Genomic DNA, 18,872 nt, shown 5'->3' with positions numbered 1-18,872 from the left:
GCAAAACTAATTTAATGCATCACAGCCAGTATTTAAAATAAAATAAACAAATCAAACAAAAAATAGTGTGTAGTATACACAGGAAGAATAAATACTGTCTCACAAAGCTTTTGTTTTAGTGACAACATGTGTGAACTAACTTCTGGCTCTCATTGTGCACCCATTCCTAACTGCAGGTCACTAAAAATGAAAGCCACTGCATAGAGTCTTAGAGGACCATAGTGCTCAGGACAGAATACTCAGGGCTTCTCTCTGTCAGAATTGAACTGCAGGTTCCTCCAGAGAGGCAGAAAGGTCATAGCTCTGGTGTCTGAGTTCTTGAGAAATGGACAGGTGACTACTGGCCTGGTCCAGCCAGACACTGCAGGTGTGGAGCTGGGAAATCCAGGGAGACCAGTTCAGGGCCCTCCCAGCTCTCCTCCCACAACTAGCCGGTGTCTAAGAAGGTGATTCACCCCTGGAAGTATCCAGGCTGCGTGTGCTGCGTGATCTGAGGAGGCACTGAGGCATTTTTTGTGTGTCTCCACAACCTGGGCCTCCTTCATACCCACTGAACCCCAGCCTATCCCAGGGAAAAACTGAAAGCCCAGTGGGCTCCACACCCCAGAGGAACTCCACAGGACCTCCTGGCCTGGTCCCAGTACCCAGAGGGGGGGGGGGGGGCGCTGGCCTTGAACGAGCCTCTAGGAGGCTTCACAGAGGAAAATATCAGCCTGTGAAGCCTGCCAGCTCCCACACTCATTTCTCACAGCTTCCCACCCAGGGCTGCTGGCCCTGGTTCAGCCAAAGGGACAGTGTGCCTATCCACCCCCATAGAGAAATTCTGAACACTAGACTTATCTGGGAGCCCAAGATAGGGCCTTGCCAGGAACTTTTGTTTGAAAAAGATGATTGCTAAACAGTGTGTCTGCTGCTTCTTCTGAGTGAAACTGTTGGCCCATGACATGTGAAAGGAGGTCTGGAGAGACCAACTGGGTCTCAGACCCAATCACAGATGATCACAGAAGCTGAGGGAGTTCTATCTGGGTATGGGAAACCAGAACCTGGCAACATTTCACTGGGCATGAGGAACAAAAAGATCATGGTGCGACCAGGACATTCTTAGAAGAGCCTGGGTTCTTGTTTTCCAGATGAGTTGTACTGTAGTTATTAGACCAAGAAAGATGACTCCTAGTTCTGCTAGGAGCTTGAGTTCCTTGAGCTCAGAGAGAGTGATCTTGTGAAGCCTGGGGGTGAGAGAGGAGAATGCATTCCAGCTTCTTAGTGATAATAGAGGAAATTGCTTTTCTAGATGTGCTGTGGGTGGAAAGAAGCTAATTACTTCTAGCTAGAGGGAGAGAGGCTTAGATTTGGAGAAGAACTAGCTGGACTACAAGTAGGCCTGAGTCCTGGTGGGGTTAAATGTAACTGCAGAGTCCTGCTGCAGAGGTTTTCCTTCTACTAGAAAAACATCTTGGTCTGGTTCAGATGTTAACTAAGTTATTGAAGACCAAAGAGGGCAGGCAAAAACTTCCTAGGAGAGTTCTTGCTACTTTATGCCAGAGCTGGGGCCACTACTCTCATTACAGGTGTGGCCACCTGATAGGTCACTTCCAAGTTCCCTGGGCTCAAGGCACTGGCCTGATGAGCACCATGAAGGCCAGGTGTGGACCATTACATCCCTTGAGTCTGAGCTTGCCCACAGATAGGTCAGAGCTGGGACCTTAGTTTGATAGGAGACCGTAGCTCTAAAGTGCTGAGGGTATTAGGAGGGAGAGGAATTGGAAAGAGGCCTCTGAGGGTGAAGTTTCAGCAGTCCCATCCAGAAGCACCTCATAACTCAGATCAGAGTCTCTGAATTCCTCCCCTCCAAACACCCAATACACAGCCTCCTTTCCTGATATGGGGCAGAATTTGCCAGAAAGTACTTGTTTATTCTCTGCCTCTGAAACAGGGGCCTCACTAAGCAAAGGTGCTGTGACCAGAACAGATCAAGTCCAGAATCACTAAGGGCCCCACAGAGACCAGCAAAAATCAAGACAGAAGCTGCCCCCCACCCTACACCTCCCATGTCACTCACCCTGACAGTTGGGAAGCCAGGGATGTTGAAGTCCCTACAGACTTTACTGTTGCTCTCATCAGCGCAGTCCAGAACAGCAAGATTCAGGGCTGGTCTCCATTCTGAAAGGACAGAAAGTCCTCAAAGAGTAAGAGGACTACTTACCTCTCCCAGGTGTGCCCACCCCACTGACACCCACACTCCAGTCCCAAAGGTGCCCCTTCCCCAGAAAAAGACCTCTGAGAAAAAAAAATCCAAAAAGGTATCTACATCTCTGTGGTCATTGCAGCACTAGTCACAATAACCAAGATACAGAATTAAACCAAATGCCCGAGGGCAGATAATAGGTAAAGAAGATGTGTTGTGGCCAAAGCAAGAATAGTGAAGAACTTGTAAACATGAGACCAAGTTCAATCCCTGACATCAAACACGCAGATTGATGCTCTGCTGTGTGTGTGTGTGTGTGTTCTCTCTCATAAATAAATCCTTAAAAAATAAAATGTGAAACACTTATTTTTTATATATATGAAATGCTACTCAACCATAAGAAAAAATGAGATCAGGTCTTTTGTAACAACATAGAGTTGGAAGGTATCACAATAAAAGAACTAGAAGGAGAGGTACAAATACTGGATTTTCTGGGGCTGGGTGGTAGCACAGCAGGTTAAGCACACATGGTGTGAAGCACAAGGAATAGCATAAGGATCCCTATTTGAGCCCTGCCTCCCCCATTCCCACCTGCAGGGGGGTCACCTCACAAGCGATGAAGCAGGTCTGCATGTGTCTTTCTCTCCCCCTTTGTCTTCCCCTCTTCTCTCTATTTCTCCCTGTCCTATCCAACTGTAACAATAATAATTAATAATAACAAGGACCAAAAAAATGGGAAAAAATGACCTACAGGAGCAGTGGATTTGTAGTGCTGGCACAGAGCCCCAGTGATAACCCTGGAGGCAAAAAAAAAAATACTGGATTATCTCACTTATAGGTAGCTTATAAAGAATCAAAGCTGCAGCTCAGAAAGTTATTAAGTAACAGGGCTTGCAAGTGTGAGGTTCTGAGTTCTAGCACTGTATATACCAGAGTGATGCTCTGATCTCTCATTAAGTAATAAAACTTAGAACATATACAGCCTTATAAATCTCCTGATTTTTAAAAAAAAAGTAGGGGAAGAGACTGGTTTCTCTGAACCTGGGCTTAAAAACAAATGGCACCTAGCAGAGCTGGCTTGAAATGGCATCTGTGTCCCCGTTATTCGGTGGTGGGAAAGGGACCTCAGTTGGTCTCTGTCTCTACTACCATCAATCAGCTGCAGAAGGATGGGGCCAGAGGAGAGCTGAGACTCCCTAGGTTCTCTGGAGAAGGTCTCTGTGGCCAGAGGTAAAACTATGTCCCCAGTCAAAAAGGGGTGCAGACAGCTTCAGGATAGAAGGGGAATCAAGAGAGTATGGGAAAGCAGCAGCTCAGAGACTAGAGTCTAGAAGGACAAACAGCTCTTAAGACCTGATCCGCTCCTTCGCTAGGCTCAGAATGCCAGGCCTCCTTTGGCAGAAACCTCCTGGCAGAGAGGACAGTGGCACTGTTTTGTGTCACAACCCAGGATCTGGGGAGCAGAACCCAAACTTCTCCACTAGGCAGGCCTCCCCAGCTGATTCCAGACCAGGCCCCCTAAAACCTGGCCACCCACCACACCAAAGTTTCCTGCAAGTCACACGCACACAGGAGGAGACTGGTCTAGTGCCACATCTGCTGCCCTGCCACCAGCCTTGGGGATGGAGGCAAGAGTGACAGGACAGGTGGTAGATGGGTGACCTTACCAGAGAGCTATGTGAGCAACAGTGATTATCAGGGAATGGGCCATAGGAAGGGGCCCTTAAGGATAGCCAGGCAGGATATGAGGCCGCTGTGGGGCAGGCTGGGATGCCTACCTGGAGGAGCTCAGGCTACTTAACACCCTGGATCTCTGTGCAGGTACATGGAGGAGGAAACATGACCCCCTACCTCTACCTGAAGGATAAGCCCACATGATGGAGTGGGTTCCCATCTAGCACCCAAAATACAAAATTCTCACAGAAGATGCTTGAGGACTGGTCGATATAATCAACCCAGGCCAAGGACTGCTCTCAGCAGCTTCAGGGCTGAGCTGTTCCAATTCCAGTTTTCAGCCTTAGTTTACCCTCAGGGCCAGGAAACAGCAGTTCAAGTACATGGGGTCTGACCCTGGGTCACAGGTCATAGTGCTCTAGGCCTCCAACTGTGGCTTCTTCCCTGCTCCACTGGGGTCCCTCCAAGAGCCATGTGGTGTACTGGGGCTTATTGCCTTATGTCCTGTACCTTTGGAAAGCCCTTGGGCACAGGGGCTGGGGGTCATATTGGCTAGGCCATCAAATCCATCCACACCAAGTTTTTTTTTTTTTCTTAATATTTATTTATTCCCTTTTGTTGCCCTTGTTGTTTTATTGTTGTAGTTATTATTGTTGTTGTCGTTGTTGGATAGGACAGAGAGAAATGGAGAGAGGAGGGGAAGACAGAGAGGAGGAGAGAAAGATAGACACCTGCAGACCTGCTTCACCACCTGTGAAGCTACTCCCCTGCAGGTGGGGAGCCGGGGTTCGAACCGGGATCCTTATGCCGGTCCTTGTGCTTTGCGCCACCTGCGCTTAACCCGCTGCGCTACAGCCCGACTCCCCACACCAAGTTTTAGAATAAGAAATGTGTAACAGAGACCTTCCACAGGGCCAAGACCAAGTTTCCTGGTCACCAGAAGTTCTAACTTTCCAAGAAGTGGAGTACCACCAAATTTAATGCAGAGCAACTTAAAAACAAGGTGGCTAAATGGTGGCTTATTCCAGATAGTGGGCCCACAGATATCTCTAATCCTGAATGGAGACCAGAAGTCTCTGAGATGTTCAAAGCATATGGAGTCACTCACTTTGTTTCACTCCACCTCTCTGCGCCGGGAATGTTTGCCTTTCTGTTTTTCTGCTCTTAGTTCAACCTTCCCCATGAGAGAACTATAGAAGCAGTCTACCAGAGCTATAGCTCAGTGCCCTTCTCTGAACTTCCTAGCAGTTGTCTGCATACCAAGCTCTCCTCTAGAGAAGGATGCTATCTAGTCTCTACCTAACCTATTGAGTCCCCTGTTTGGTGGTAACCCTACAAGGAAAGTCAGTGGATAGTTACAGTTAGAGTTGCTTTCCTCCCACTCAAAACAGAGAAGAGATACCCTGGCCCCAACCAATCACTGGGGAACCTGGATCCAGAACCTGAGTTCTGTGCTGACTTTAGAGGCCACAAGACTATTAGAAAACTACTCTGTTTACTTGCCAACTTGGAGACATGACAAGAATGCAACAGGATGACACAGGTGGGAGTCAAGAGGAATGGCCAGGCTTGGAAGTGCCCAGCCTCTGGCTCCTGTGTGCGTATGCACACATGCATGTGCATGATCTTTTTATTTCCTTCTTTCTCTCTCTCTCTCTTCCCACCAGGTTTATAACTAGAGCTCAATGTCAGCACTACAAATCTATAGCTCCTGACAGCCATTTATTTATTTATTACAAATTTCTATTTTTATTAGACAGGACAAAGAGAAATTGAGAGGGGAGTGAGAGACAGAGAGGAAGAAAGATAGACACCTGTAGACCTGCTTCACTGATAGTGAAGTGTCTCCCCTGCAGGAGAGGATCAGGGGCTCAAACTTCAGTCCTTGGGCACAGTAATATGTCTGCTCAACCAGTTATGCCACCACCCATCCCCTTTATTGTACTTTCTTTATCTCCAGGAAATACAACTACCAGACCCTTTTTCACTTGCTCCAGTCCTGGGGAGTAGGGAGGGGAGGTAGGGCCCAGTCAGGTGGTAGGAGAGTCATAGCCAGGGAAGGTTCTCCAGGAATAACAATGTCATAACAAGCCAGAATAACATAAAAAGTTTGATCTAAGATATGTCAACATGGGCCTGGCCATTCCTCTAGAACAAAGTGAGATAGGCACTTTTTTTTTTTGCTTCACACCATGTGCGCTTAACCTGGTGTGCTACCACCCGGCATCCAAGACAGGTTTTTTAAAGGGTCAGGTGATGGGCCAGGATATGGCTTAGCAGGTAGAATACATACCTACAATGCATGAGGTGCTGGATTCAAACCCCAACACCATGTGGGAGCACAAGAGATCTCCATCAATGGTGGGACATTACTGTAGTGTCTCTCTCTATCCTCTCTCTGTCCCTGTCTTCCTCTAAAAAATAATAATACAGACTAACTATTGGGTTGGAAGACAGCTTAGTAATACTAAGCTAAGGTCCTGGTCTGTGTGCAAGGTCCTGGGTTCATTTCCTAGTATTATAAATAAAGTCTAAGTGACTTGAGTGCCACAACCATAAACTGAATCCCAAAAGGACTGACAATATCAGTCTACCCCTGCTCTCAGGGAGAAAACAGTTCTTGGTGCAATGATTGCTCTGGCCAAGTGACTAGTCTATTGACAGCAGGAAATGAACAGATGTACAATACACCCAGAACAGCTGTGGACTTTGGTACCAAGTGACGGGAGACATAATGGGGAGGTGAAGAAAAAGAGGTCTCCCCACTTTGCTCACAAATCCAGAAAGGGGTGCTAAATTTGAGTTACAGAGATCCAGAGTCATAAGACCTGCTTCTCATTCTAATGGGCGAAAGCACCAGGAGTTCTGCACAGCTTCTCTCTGGTCCTCAGTTTCCTCAGACAGCAGAAAGGAAACAGAAGTATTGGTTTCTTGAACCCTTTCCAGCTCAGACAACCCACTAGACTAGATAGCAAATAAATCTTACCAGGAGAATGAGTGTGAGGTTTCTGTGTGTTGGTCTATCCTGGGCCTCTCCTGAAGTAGAGGTCCAATCTACCCAAGCAATCAGGACAAATCAGAACCAATGGCCTAAATTGGGTCCCACTGCCACTAACATATAACCTACAGATAGTTAGTTAGCCAGAACCTACTGTCACTGGCATGTCCCTTCTACCTTGTTGCAAGTTTTGGGGAGTGAGGTCACAGGATAGACCAAATGCCTGTCCTACCCCACACACCCAGACACTCTGGACCTGGGTCAGGAGGGGCCACAGTGCCATCAGCAGGCTGGGTCACTAAATTCTCAGCTGGGATCCCATGAAACACTTTGACATTGGTCTCCACTTAAATTCCATAGGCTCTGGGCTAAGCTCTTGGCAAGGCCTATCAGGTGCACAGATGGAAGGAGAAATGACAGATACCCCAGAGGAGGTAGGAGGGTTACAGCACTGCTGCCTTCCACTCAAACATTCATGCCTTCCACATCTCATCTCCATGGAACTAATAAATCTAGAGGTCCCTTCCTCCATCTACCTCTCCATATGCCCAGGCTCTAGAGTTAGCAGATGGCACTGGGGGGACTCCACTGATGGTGTTACATATTATTTCTCCTCTCTGTCTCTCCTCCCTCTCTCTAGAAAATAAAGAATGAAAAACTGGGTCTGGGAAGCTGTTCAGTACTATTGTGCATGCATGAGGCCCAGGGTTTATTTTCTAGTGAAGAAAGAAAGAAAGAAAGAAAGAAAGAAAGAAAGAAAGAAAGAAAGAAAGGAAGGAAGGAAGGAAGGAAGGAAGGAAGGAAGGAAGGAAGGAAGAAAGAAAGAAAGAAAGAAAGAAAGAAAGAAAGAAAGAAAGAAAGAAGGGGTAGATAGCATAATGGGTATGCAAACAGATTCTCAAGCCTAAGGCTCCATCAAGTCCCAGGTTCAATCCCCCACCACCATAAGCCAGAGCTGAGCAGTGCTCTGATAAAAAGAAAGAAAGAAAGAAAGAAAGAAAGAAAGAAAAAGAAAAAGAAAAAGAAAAAGAAAAAGAAAAAGAAAAAAAGAGGGAGTCAGGAGGTACCAGAGCCAGTCAAACGCAAGTGACGCAAAGCACAAGGACTGGCATAAGGATCTGGGTTTGAGCCCACAGCTCCCCACCTGCAGTGGAGTTGCTTCACAAGCAGTGAAGCAGATCTGCAGGTGTCTATCTTCTGTCTTCTCCTCTCTCCATTTCTCTCTGTCCTATCCTACAACAATGACATCAATAACAACAACAATAACAACCACAACAATAAAAAAACCAACAAGGGTGGGAGTCAGGCGGTAGCTCAGTGGGTTAAGTGCACGTGGTGCAAAGCACAAGGACCGGCCTAAGAATCCCGTTTCGAGCCCCCGGCTCCCCACCTGCAGGGGAGTCGCTTCACAGGCAGTGAAGCAGGTCTGCAGGTGTCTGTCTTTCTCTCCCCCTCTCTGTCTTCCCCTCCTCTCTCCATTTCTCTCTGTCCTATCCAACAATGATGACACCAATAACAACAATAATAACTAAAATAATAAAACAGCAAGGACAACAAAAGGGAATCAATAAATAAATATTAAAAAATAAAAAAAAACCAACAAGGGCAACAAAAGGGAATAAATAAATAAATGTTAAGAAAAAAATCTTTAAAAAAAAAAGAAAGAAGGAAGGAAGCAAGAAAGAAAGAAAGAAAAGAAGGCAAGCTAAGATGTAGGCCCTTCTCCTTTGTGTGCATTATCTTGGGCATTAGCTATCTGTTTAAAAAAAAAAAGAAACAAACAAACAAACAAAAGAGGGAGACTGGAAGATAGCTCAACTGACAGTGCATTCCCCTTACCATGAGCCAGGGTCAGCATTTGAGCTTCAACACCACATGGGAGCACCATGGCACCACATGGGAAGCTCCACACATGGTGGAACTATAGCAGTTCTCCTGTCTGTCTAGGTCTCTGTCTCTCTCTCTCTCTCTCTCTCTCTCCACACACACACACACACACACATGAAATAGAAAGAATGATAAGTGATCCGGGAGGTGGTGCAGTGGATAAAATGTTGGACTCTCAAGTGTGAGGTCCGGAGTTCAATCCTCAGAAGGACATGTACCAGAGTGATATCTGGTTCTTTTTATATTTTTTTAATATTTATTTATTTATTCCTTTTTGTTGCCCTTGTTGTTTTATTGTTGTAGTTATTATTGTTGTTGTTATTGATATCACTGTTGTTGGATAGGACAGAAAGAAATGGAGAGAGAAGGGAAAGACAGAGAGGAGGAGAGAGAGACAGACACCTGCAGACTTGCTTCACCGCCTATGAAGTGACTCCCTTGCAGGTGGGGAGCCAGGGGATCGAACCAGGATCCTTATGCTGGTCTTTGCACTTTGCACCACGTGCGCTTAACCCACTGCGCTACCGCCTGACTCCTGTGATACCTGGTTCTTTCTCTCTCTGCCTATCATTCTTCATGAATAAATAAATAAAATCTCCAAAAAAAATGAATGAATGATAAAGTTGGCCTAGGAGCAGTGGAATCATTAATATGTGAGGTCTGGCACTGCTAGAACGAAATCAAACACTGTCTACTGCTCAAATATATTATTTTCTTTTTAAAAATTTTATTATCTTTATTTTTATTGGATAGAAACAGAAAGAAATCAGAGGGAAGGGGGCGGTGATAGGGAGAGAGACAGAGGAACACCTCCAACACTACTTTACCACTTCTAAAGCTTTCCCCCTGCAGGTGGGGACTTGGGGGGTCGAACCCAGGTCCTTGCACACTGTAACATGTGCACTCAACCAGGTGTGCCACCACCTGGCCCCCTCAAATATATTCTTCAAAAGAATTTCTATATATCTAATTGCGTGTCAAGATCCTTAGCAAAAGTGCCTAACTGCTTAAATGAAAGCTTTTGGTGGCCATATCAGTGAGCTGTGATGTTCCCCTTCTGTGAGTTTTTTACAGTAATGATTAAACCTCACCTTTGACCTTTTCCAAATCTAGCTTCCTATCATTGCCAAATTTCCTGCTTTGTAAAGCTCCTTTCCCTAGTTGCAGTGCAAACAATGTTTGGCACAGAGGTCACTTGACAAATATTTGTTGAGTTTTTAACCAATGAAGAGCTCTGGAGGTCTAAGGTGGACGCAGTCAATTTCTCAAATATTTGGAGAGATTAGGAGAGTTGCTCTGTAGTTGGAAGGGGTAAGCTGGGCCCTTTCAAACAAGTGCTGTTTCCAAGGACAACTACTATCAAGAGGACCCATCCCCCAAGTTACTGAAGAAATAAGCCCCAACCTGGAGGCAGAGCATCAGGTAAAGCACTGGACTTGCATTCAGGAGGTCTTGAGTTCAACCCTTGGCACTGCATCTGTCAGAGTGATGCTCTGGTTCTCCTCTCCTTTCTTGAGAAAATAAGTGAGCCCTGGTCATTCAAATTAAATGCCAGTTGGGTAGGCTGGTAAAATTCCTACCTTCCCCCATGACCTCCCTTGCTCTCACTACTCCCAATCCAAATAAAGCACTAGCAGAGGGAAGAGCCACATCTCCAGGGGCCAATCCACCACCAAACTTTCCCAAGGAATCTCTGAGTTAAGAAATGACCAATGAGAACGAGTTTCTTGGTAGGGCCTGGTTTCTTGGAAGGGCCTCACAATCTTTGGGTTGGAGTGTGTGTGTGTGTGTGGGGGGGGGGTTTCTCCAATGTGATAGGTGAGGTAAGGTGGGGGCAGCAACTTCCTGTGAACTTGCTTAAGGAACACATCCACAGCTCACAGAATTTCAGTTTCCAGCTCACTCTCTGCAAACTCTGATGCTCTCATTTCCCTTTTCTGAGGTTCAGTTCTACTATAGCTTCTTTTAATTTTGTTTAGGGCTGAAAGTGTCACTCCACCCAGCAGGGAAAAGATACCTTTGGGAAGTAGTAACCCACATCCTGCAGCAGGCTGGGTAAGTCTCTGGATTTGCAATTCACAGGAAAACTCAGGTGTAAGAGGTCAAACACATGAGTCAGTTAGGAGGTAGTAGTTAATTTAACCTCCAGTACAATAAAGATATCAGAATCTTAGACCAAAAACCACCTGGTCATATCAATAGATGCAGAGAAAGCCTTTGACAAAATACAACATCCCTTTATGATCAAAACACTACAAAAAAAGGGAATAGATGGAAAATTCCTGAAGATAGTGAAGTCTATATATAGGAAACCTACAGCTAACATCATACTCAATGGTGAAAAACTAGAAACATTTCCCCTCAGATCAGATACTAGACAAGTCTGCCAACTATCACCATTACTATTCAACATAGTTCTGGAAGTTCTTGCCATAGCAATAAGGCAGGAGCAAGGAATTAAAGGGATAGAGAGGGAGTTCGGCTGTAGCGCAGCGGGTTAAGCACAGGTGGCGCAAAGCACAAGGACCGGCATAAGGATCCCGGTTCGAACCCCGGCTCCCCACCTGCAGGGGATTCGCTTCACAGGTGATGAAGCAGGTCTGCAGGTGTCTATCTTTCTCTCCTCCTCTCTGTCTTCCCCTCCTCTCTCCATTTCTCTCTGTCCTAATCCAACAACGACAACAACAATAATAACTACAACAATAAAACAACAAGGGCAACAAAAGGGAATAAATAAAATAAATATTTAAAAGATAATAATAATAATAAAAATAAAGGGATAGAGATTGGAAAAGAAGAAGTCAAACTCTCCCTATTGCAGATGACATGATAGTATACATAGAAAACCTAAGGAATCCAGCAAGAAGCTTTTGGAAATCATCAGGCAATGCAGTCAGGTGTCAGGCTACAAAATTAACATTCAAAACTCAGTGGCATTCCTCTATGTTAAGTTAGAAGAAGTTGAAATCCAGAAGTCAATTCCTTTTACTATAGCAACAAAAACAATAAAATATCTAGGAGTAAACCTAACCAAAGAAGTGAAAGATTTGTATACTGAAAATTATGAGTCACTACTCAAGGAAATTGAAAAAGACACAAAGACGTGGAAAGATATTACATGTTTGTGGGTTGGAAGAATTAACATCATCAAAATGAATATACTTCCCAGAGCCATCTGCAAATTCAATACTATCCCCATCAAGATCCCAACCACATTTTTTTACGAGAATAGAACAAATGCTACAAATGTTTATCTGGAACCAGAAAAGACCTAGAATTGCCAAAACAACCTTGAAAAGAAAGAACAGAACTGGAGGCATCACACTCCCAGATCTCAAACTGTATTATAGAGCCATTGTCATCAAAACTGCTTGGTACAGGAACATGAATAGACACACTGACAATGGAATAGAACTGACAGCCCAGAAGTAAGCCCCCACGCCTATGGACATCTAATCTTCGACAAAGGTGCCCAGACTATTAAATGGGGAAAGCAGAGTCTCTTCAACAAATGGTATTGGAAAAAATGGGTTGAAACATGCAGAAGAATTAAACTGCACCACTTTATTTCACCAAATACAAAAGTAAATTCCAAGTGGATCAAGGACTTGGATGTTAGACCAAAAACTATCAGGTACTTAGAGGAAAATACTGGCAAAACTCTTTTCCGCATACATTTTAAAGACATCTTCAATGAAACGAATCCAATTACAAAGAAGACTAAGGCAAGTACAAACCTATGGGACTAAATCAAATTAAAAAGCTTCTGCACAGCAAAGAAACCACTACCCAAACCAAAAGACCCCTCACAGAATGGGAGAAGATCTTTACATGCCATACATCAGACAAGAGTTTAATAACCAAAATATATAAAGAGCTTGCCAAACTCCACAACAAGAAAACAAATAGCCCCATCCAAAAATGGGGAGAGGACATGGACAGAGTACTCACCACAGAAGAGATCCAAAAGGCTGATAAACACATGAAAAAATGCTCCAAGTCTCTGATTGTCAGAGGAATGCAAACAAAGACAACAATGTGATACCACTTCACTCCTGTGAGAATGTCATACATCAGAAAAGGTAACAGCAGCAAATGCTGGAGAGGTTGTGGGGTCAAAGGAACCCTCCTGCACTGCTGGTGGGAATGTCAATTGGTCTAACCTCTGTGGAGAGTAGTCTGGAGAACTCTCACAAAGCTAGAAATGGACCTACCCTATGATCCTGCAATTCCTCTCCTGGGGGTATATCCTAAGGAATCCAACATACCCATCCAAAAAGATCTATGTACACTTATGTTCTTAGCAGCAGACTTTGTAATAGCCAAAACCTGGAAGCAACCCAGGTGTCCAACAACAGATGAGTGGCTGAGCAAGTTGTGGTCTATATACACAATGGAATACTACTCAGCTATTAAAAATGGTGACTTTCCCATTTTCAGCTGATCTTGGATGGACCTTGAAAAATTCATGTTAAGTGAAATAAGTCAGAAACAGAAGGATGAATATGGGATGATCTCACTCTCAGGCAGAAGCTGAAATTCATGATCAGAAGAGAAAACACAAGTAGAACCTGAACTGGAATTGGCGTATTGCACCAAAGTAAAAGACTCTGAAGTGGGGGGGGGGGGGGAGAGAATACAGGTCCAAGAAGGATGATAGAGGACCTAGTAGGGGTTGTATTGTTATATGGAAAACTGAGAAATGTTATGCATGTACAAACTACTGTATTTACTGTAGAATGTAAAACATTAATCCCCCAATAAAGAAATTAAAAAAAAAAGATATCAGAATCTTCTTGATCAGGTTCATTGGCAGCCATTATTAACGACTTCTTAGAACCTGAGAATGGAACGTGATCTATGAATTTTTATGATGTTCATCCCAAAACCTAATGCCCCCTTAGGTGTTCCAAGCCCAGTGGTGAAGTGTCTTCCTCCCACCCAACCAGCAGTGTTGACATCACTGAAATGGTGTGTAGAGCTGCTAAGAAATGACAGTTTCAGATGATGAGACCAGAGAGGCATGCAGTGTATGTGTGTAAACTGAAGGTAAAAGAGTCTGTCAGGGTTGTTTGGAAGTAAGTTTCTGAGACCATGTGGCTAACAGATGTCACCATCCTCCTGCTTACTCTTAAGTAGTCACTCTGCAAGCTGGTTAACTGTGCTAACTTACCACAAAGAGCTGAATTTACCAAGAAATACCAAAGACATAGTTCTCTCCGAAAGGGGTCTCTTCTCTAAGATGCCCGGACTTCTCATTCAGTGATCATTCCAGGAAGGAGGTCTGCTCACAGGCACCATGCCAGTTCTGCCTGCAGGTATCTACCAACTGGCTTAAGCACATGCGTGACACCACTAGGATCTTTTAAATCGTGAAGAACTCTGAGATCATGCATGCCAAGTATTTACTAGGGCAGGTGACAAATAATTATCACTCAGTACGTATGAATGACTGTTATTTCCATTTTTTTTTTGGCTCTAAGTCTGAAGTACTTAAACATTTCACCACTTCTGTAATAGAGTACACTTTTACATCGTGATACATTTAGAGGTCTTCCCATCCTGAGACCCCTCTGGTTGTTATTAAATGAATGGAACATTTCATAACTGATGGTCTTAGAATTGAGGAAATACGGTGTGTGTGTGTTGTATGTGTGTTTGTGGGGCGGTGTCATACCACTGAATGGACCTGGGAGCAAGGACCAAACACACCTAAGGTCAGGCATCTGGGTTTCAAGGTTCCAGGGCGAGTGGACAAGGGGAGAGGGGGCCCTAAAATTGCCAAGCTGGAGGCAGCAGGGCGGGGGGCGGGAGGACTGGAACCACACAGGAAACTGCCTCAGAGGTAGAGAGATAGGAAGTCTCCGTGACAGCCCGGTCACCCAGTAAAGGGGGAGGGAAGTGGCAACAAGAGGTGACAAAATCATTGCATCTCCCCTTCTTTCACCGGAGCTAGTGAAGCTAACAGGATGCCCAGGCGGGAGGAGGAGACTGATCTCGGCAGAGACTAAAGGAGGCGGCCGGTGGTCAGCCGAGCAAGAGGGGCCCAGGAAACCAGGGGCCAGAAGCCAGCGGACAGGGGCCCAGCCCGTATGGAGGACGCGACACTAGAGAAGCAGCCTGAGAAGGAAAAAGCCCGGGAGGGGCAGGGACCAAAAATGGAACCGAAGGATGTAAAGTGAGGGTGGGGGGGAGCCAGAGGACGCGGTGGGCGGAGCGAACGGCCTGGGCTGGGGGTGCCCTTCGCTGGGCTGGTGGAGGGGGTCTCCTCCCTGGGCCCTGCTCCTCACCTTTGATGTCGTTGGCCAGAGCCTTCCACGTCGGGGCGAAAGCGATGCAGTGGCCGCACCAGGACGCGAAGAACTCCACAGCCCAGGCGCTGCGCGAACCCAGCACTGTGCTGCGCAGCGAGCTCGCCTGCAGCACCGTCAGCGGGTCAGATTCCGAGTACAGTGCAGAGCGCGGGGCCGCGCCAGCGCCGGGCAGCCACAGCAGCAGCAGCAGCAGCAGCGACAGCGACAGCGGTGGGCCTGAGCAGCGGCCGCACCTCTCCATCCTCGGCCGCCGCGCCACCTCCAACCGCAAGTTTCAGACGACTTAGTGCGGGGCGGATAAGACGCACCTCTTGCTGTGCCGCGAGGAGGAGCCAGGTGGCTCCGCCCTAAGACCCGCCCGCGGCGCCTAGGGCCCACCCCGACCACGCCCCCGCGGCGGGGCACAGGCCAGCCACAAGGGTCCGCCAGGCCCCGCCCACCATGTCTCCGCCCAGACTATGACCCCGCCCCCACCTCGCCCATCGCGGGCAGCCCCGGGCCCGCCCCTCAGGCACCTTCGACTCCGCCTTCGACTGTGGCGGGGTACCTGGCATCCACCGCAGGCTTGGACCCCAGGGCCTGCGAGGCAGAAGACAGAGCCCCAACCCAGACCCCACGGCAAGCGCCCAGTCCTTAGTCCACCCATTCCTCAAAGGTACACCAGCCTGGTCCCCGCGTCGAGCCCCAGGTGGCACACATCGCTGTCCAGTGACACCCTACCTTTAAATGAAGAAGCGAGGTGTGTGTGTGTGTGTGTGGGGGGGTGCATGGAGAGAGAAAGACTCTGAGGCCGTATGAGAATTCCAGGCGCTGCAGGAGAAATCACGGCTCAGTCTCCCATGATTTTCCCACGGAAAGGAACTTCTTTGGAAAGAAGTGTACCAATTTGTGCCTTTCTGGCAAAGTCCTGGGGAGTCCACCAAGCAAATAGATGGTGTGAATAAGAAGCAGATAGGAGAGAATAGTGGTGAGCTGGCAAGATGGTAGGATGGTCCCTACCCCTGTGGCCCCACAGTGATCACATGTGCCCCATCTAAACCCCAGGGTTGTGACCATCTAAAGGAAGCATCTGAGGATTTCCTGGCCCTGGGTGAGAAGCCCCCTCTCCATGATAGGCTGGCCTAATTGGGGTGGAGGGGGATTGCTTAACGTGGAATCAGCCTATAGGTCTGTTTGCTCTGATACGGTTGTTGGGTGATCTCTCCAACCTTTCTAAGCAGCCCAGGACCTTCGTAGCTAACACTCCAGCCTGTCCACAGGTCTCCATGCCCTGATGTCATTTTCGCAAGTCACCTGACCTGTGTACTGAAGTCATGGTGGCTGCTTTTGTGACTCCCAAGCTGTGCATTATTTTTCAGAGAGTTTTGTTTACTAGGTTAGCCTATCTCCATGGAAGCAAACCGAGAGTGATTTAGATATATCCTCAAGACTTACTGAGTGGTTTGTCTGTGCCAGTCACTATTCTTGGAACTAAGAATCAGTCCCTAAGTAATAAGAGTAAGTAAACGAGATTCTAAGGTCATGGAACTTACATTCTAGTAAGGATAGACTTAGAGAACATGCAAGAAAATGGAGGTAGAATATATTATGACGAAATGCACTATTGGGTAAGAATAGAAGGGACCAGGCAGTGGCACACCCAATTAAGCACACACACTAAGTGCAAGGACCTGAACAAGGATCCAGGTTTGAGGCCCCATTCCCCATCTTCATGGGGGAAAGCTTTGCACATAGCAAAGCAGGTCTTCAGGTCTCTCTCTCTCTCTCTCTCTATTTCTCTCTCTCTCCCCTTCTCTTCCTCCCCCCCCTCTCAATTTCTCTCTGTTCTAGTGAATAAATGGAATAACTGGCTGCCAGAAGCAGTGAATTTGTAATACTAGCACTGAGCCCCAGTGATAACCCTGGAGGCAAAAGTAAATGAATAAAATAAAAATAAATAGAAAGGGAGTCGGGCTGTAGTGCAGCGGGCTAAGCACAGGTGGCGCAAAGCACAAGGACCGGCATAAGGATCCCGGTTTGAACCCCAGCTCCCCACCTGCAGGGGAGTCACTTCACAGGCGGTGAAGCAGGTCTGCAAGTGTCTATCTTTCTCTCCTCCTCTCTGTCTTCCCCTCCTCTCTCCATTTCTCTCTGTCCTATCCAACAACAACAATAATAACTACAACAATAAAACAACAAGGGCAACAAAAGGGAATAAGTAAATAAAATAAATATATATAAAAAAGAAACTCTAGTTCTTAAAAAAAAATAAATAAATAGAAAGACAGAGGATGTGCTATTTGAAGCAGGTCAGACATAGGCCCATCTTAAGAGTGACTGAGCTATTCATATAAATGAAGGCCCGTGTAGCCTATGTCTATTTGGTTTTAAATGTGGTAACAGAGCCTAGTGTATGTGTGATGTTGTCTTTGAGCAGTCGTCCCAGACTAATCTTTTAATTTTTTTTTTTTTTTTTTTGCCTACAGGTTGTTGCTGGGGCTCGGTGCCCACATCATGAATCCACCGCTCCTGGTGGCCATCTTTTTTTTTTTCCCATTGTTGTTGTTGCTGTTATTATTGCTGTTGTTGGATAGGAAGAGAAAAATTGAGAGAGAAGAGGAAGACAGAGACGGGGACAGAAAAATGGACACCAATAAAACTGCTTCACCACTTGCAAAGCTACCCCTCTGAAGGTGGGAGGCTGGGGGCTTGAACTAAGATCCTTGAGCTTTACACTATGTGTGTTTAACCCAGTGCACTACTGCTCACCCCCATTTAAAAAATTTTTTTAATAATTTTTGAGGGCAGAGGCGTGGGAAGAAAGACATCATAGTACTACTCTACCATCCATGAAATTCCCATGTGGTTCTGGGTCTTGACATCAGCCCCAGTACACAGTAAGGTGTTCTCCCTACTGAGTGAGCTATCTCTTGGCCAATGTTTACATACTTCAGTTTTGTTAAAAACAGTTATATAAGATATTTATCCTTTTATGATAGCAAGAATACTTTCATAATACTCTAGGAGGCCAATTTTTAGAATTCTTGGGTTCACCCAAATGAACCCTGGAAGGGGTAGCTTAAGGGGTAACCCTTGGCCCCCAGCATTCCTCCTCCCCTTTGTTGTCCATTTCTCTCCTGTGCTGTCAGGGGGCTATCCCCACTCCTCATACCCCTAATACAGTTGTCTGTACATATAGGCTCTATCCATACCTTCTGCATATGGCCTCTTCTTGACTTCTCAAGAAGATAGACCTTGGGAAAAAGCCAGCAGAATTTTCCAGAAGCTGTCAGGTGCTACTATGTCATTTGGGTTCTCAGGTACCTAGTGTGTGACCTATCATGGGTGAAGATCAGGAGCTTTATGAGATACATCTTGACCCGTGGGCTTTCTCTTCTGCAGAAAGAGGCACCACAAGCCAGGCGACTACTTTGCCCCAGATTAAAGGTAATTCTCATGAAGTCACATTTGAGCTGAAGACCCAGATATGAGACAGAGCAACATGATAATCTTCTATGAGACTATTTCAGGCAGAAATGTGGATGTGGGGTCTCTTACTTCCATGCTATGTCTAAGTTCACTAAAGTCACAAAATGTAGAAAGAAATCAAATGTTGCAATTGGAGTTTTCGTATTTCTCCAACTTCCCCAGCCAACTCCAATTGCTGAGTACTCTTGCTGAGAGTCAGCTCTACAACCCCACATCCTAGCAGCCATGAGGACAGTCCAGCTCAGAATAATCAAGATAGGTAATCACCGAGGAAGTGTTCCAGCCCCAAATCAAGTGCCAATAGGAGTCAGGTGCCTTCAAGTATCCCTATTATTAAACAGCACTA

General features: G+C 46.2%; 1 protein-coding gene across 1 annotated transcript in view; it reads right to left on the bottom strand.

The window, feature by feature from the left end:
* QSOX1 (quiescin sulfhydryl oxidase 1) overlaps positions 1 to 15,376 on the bottom strand; it is a 45,272-nt gene extending 29,896 nt beyond the window's left edge. Inside the window, exons 1-2 of the mRNA XM_007525863.3 lie at positions 15,035 to 15,376; positions 2,060 to 2,160 (exon numbers count right to left, since the gene is read on the bottom strand). Coding sequence (XP_007525925.1) covers positions 2,060 to 2,160; positions 15,035 to 15,299 — 366 coding nt within the window. The 5' untranslated portion in view covers positions 15,300 to 15,376. The remainder of the gene's footprint in view (positions 1 to 2,059; positions 2,161 to 15,034) is intronic.
* Between the last annotated feature and the right edge of the window lie 3,496 nt (positions 15,377 to 18,872).

The sequence above is a fragment of the Erinaceus europaeus genome, chromosome 9 (assembly GCF_950295315.1).
Source record: "Erinaceus europaeus chromosome 9, mEriEur2.1, whole genome shotgun sequence".
Classification (NCBI taxonomy): Eukaryota; Metazoa; Chordata; class Mammalia; order Eulipotyphla; family Erinaceidae; genus Erinaceus; species Erinaceus europaeus.
This window is presented reverse-complemented; position numbering and strand designations above follow the sequence as displayed.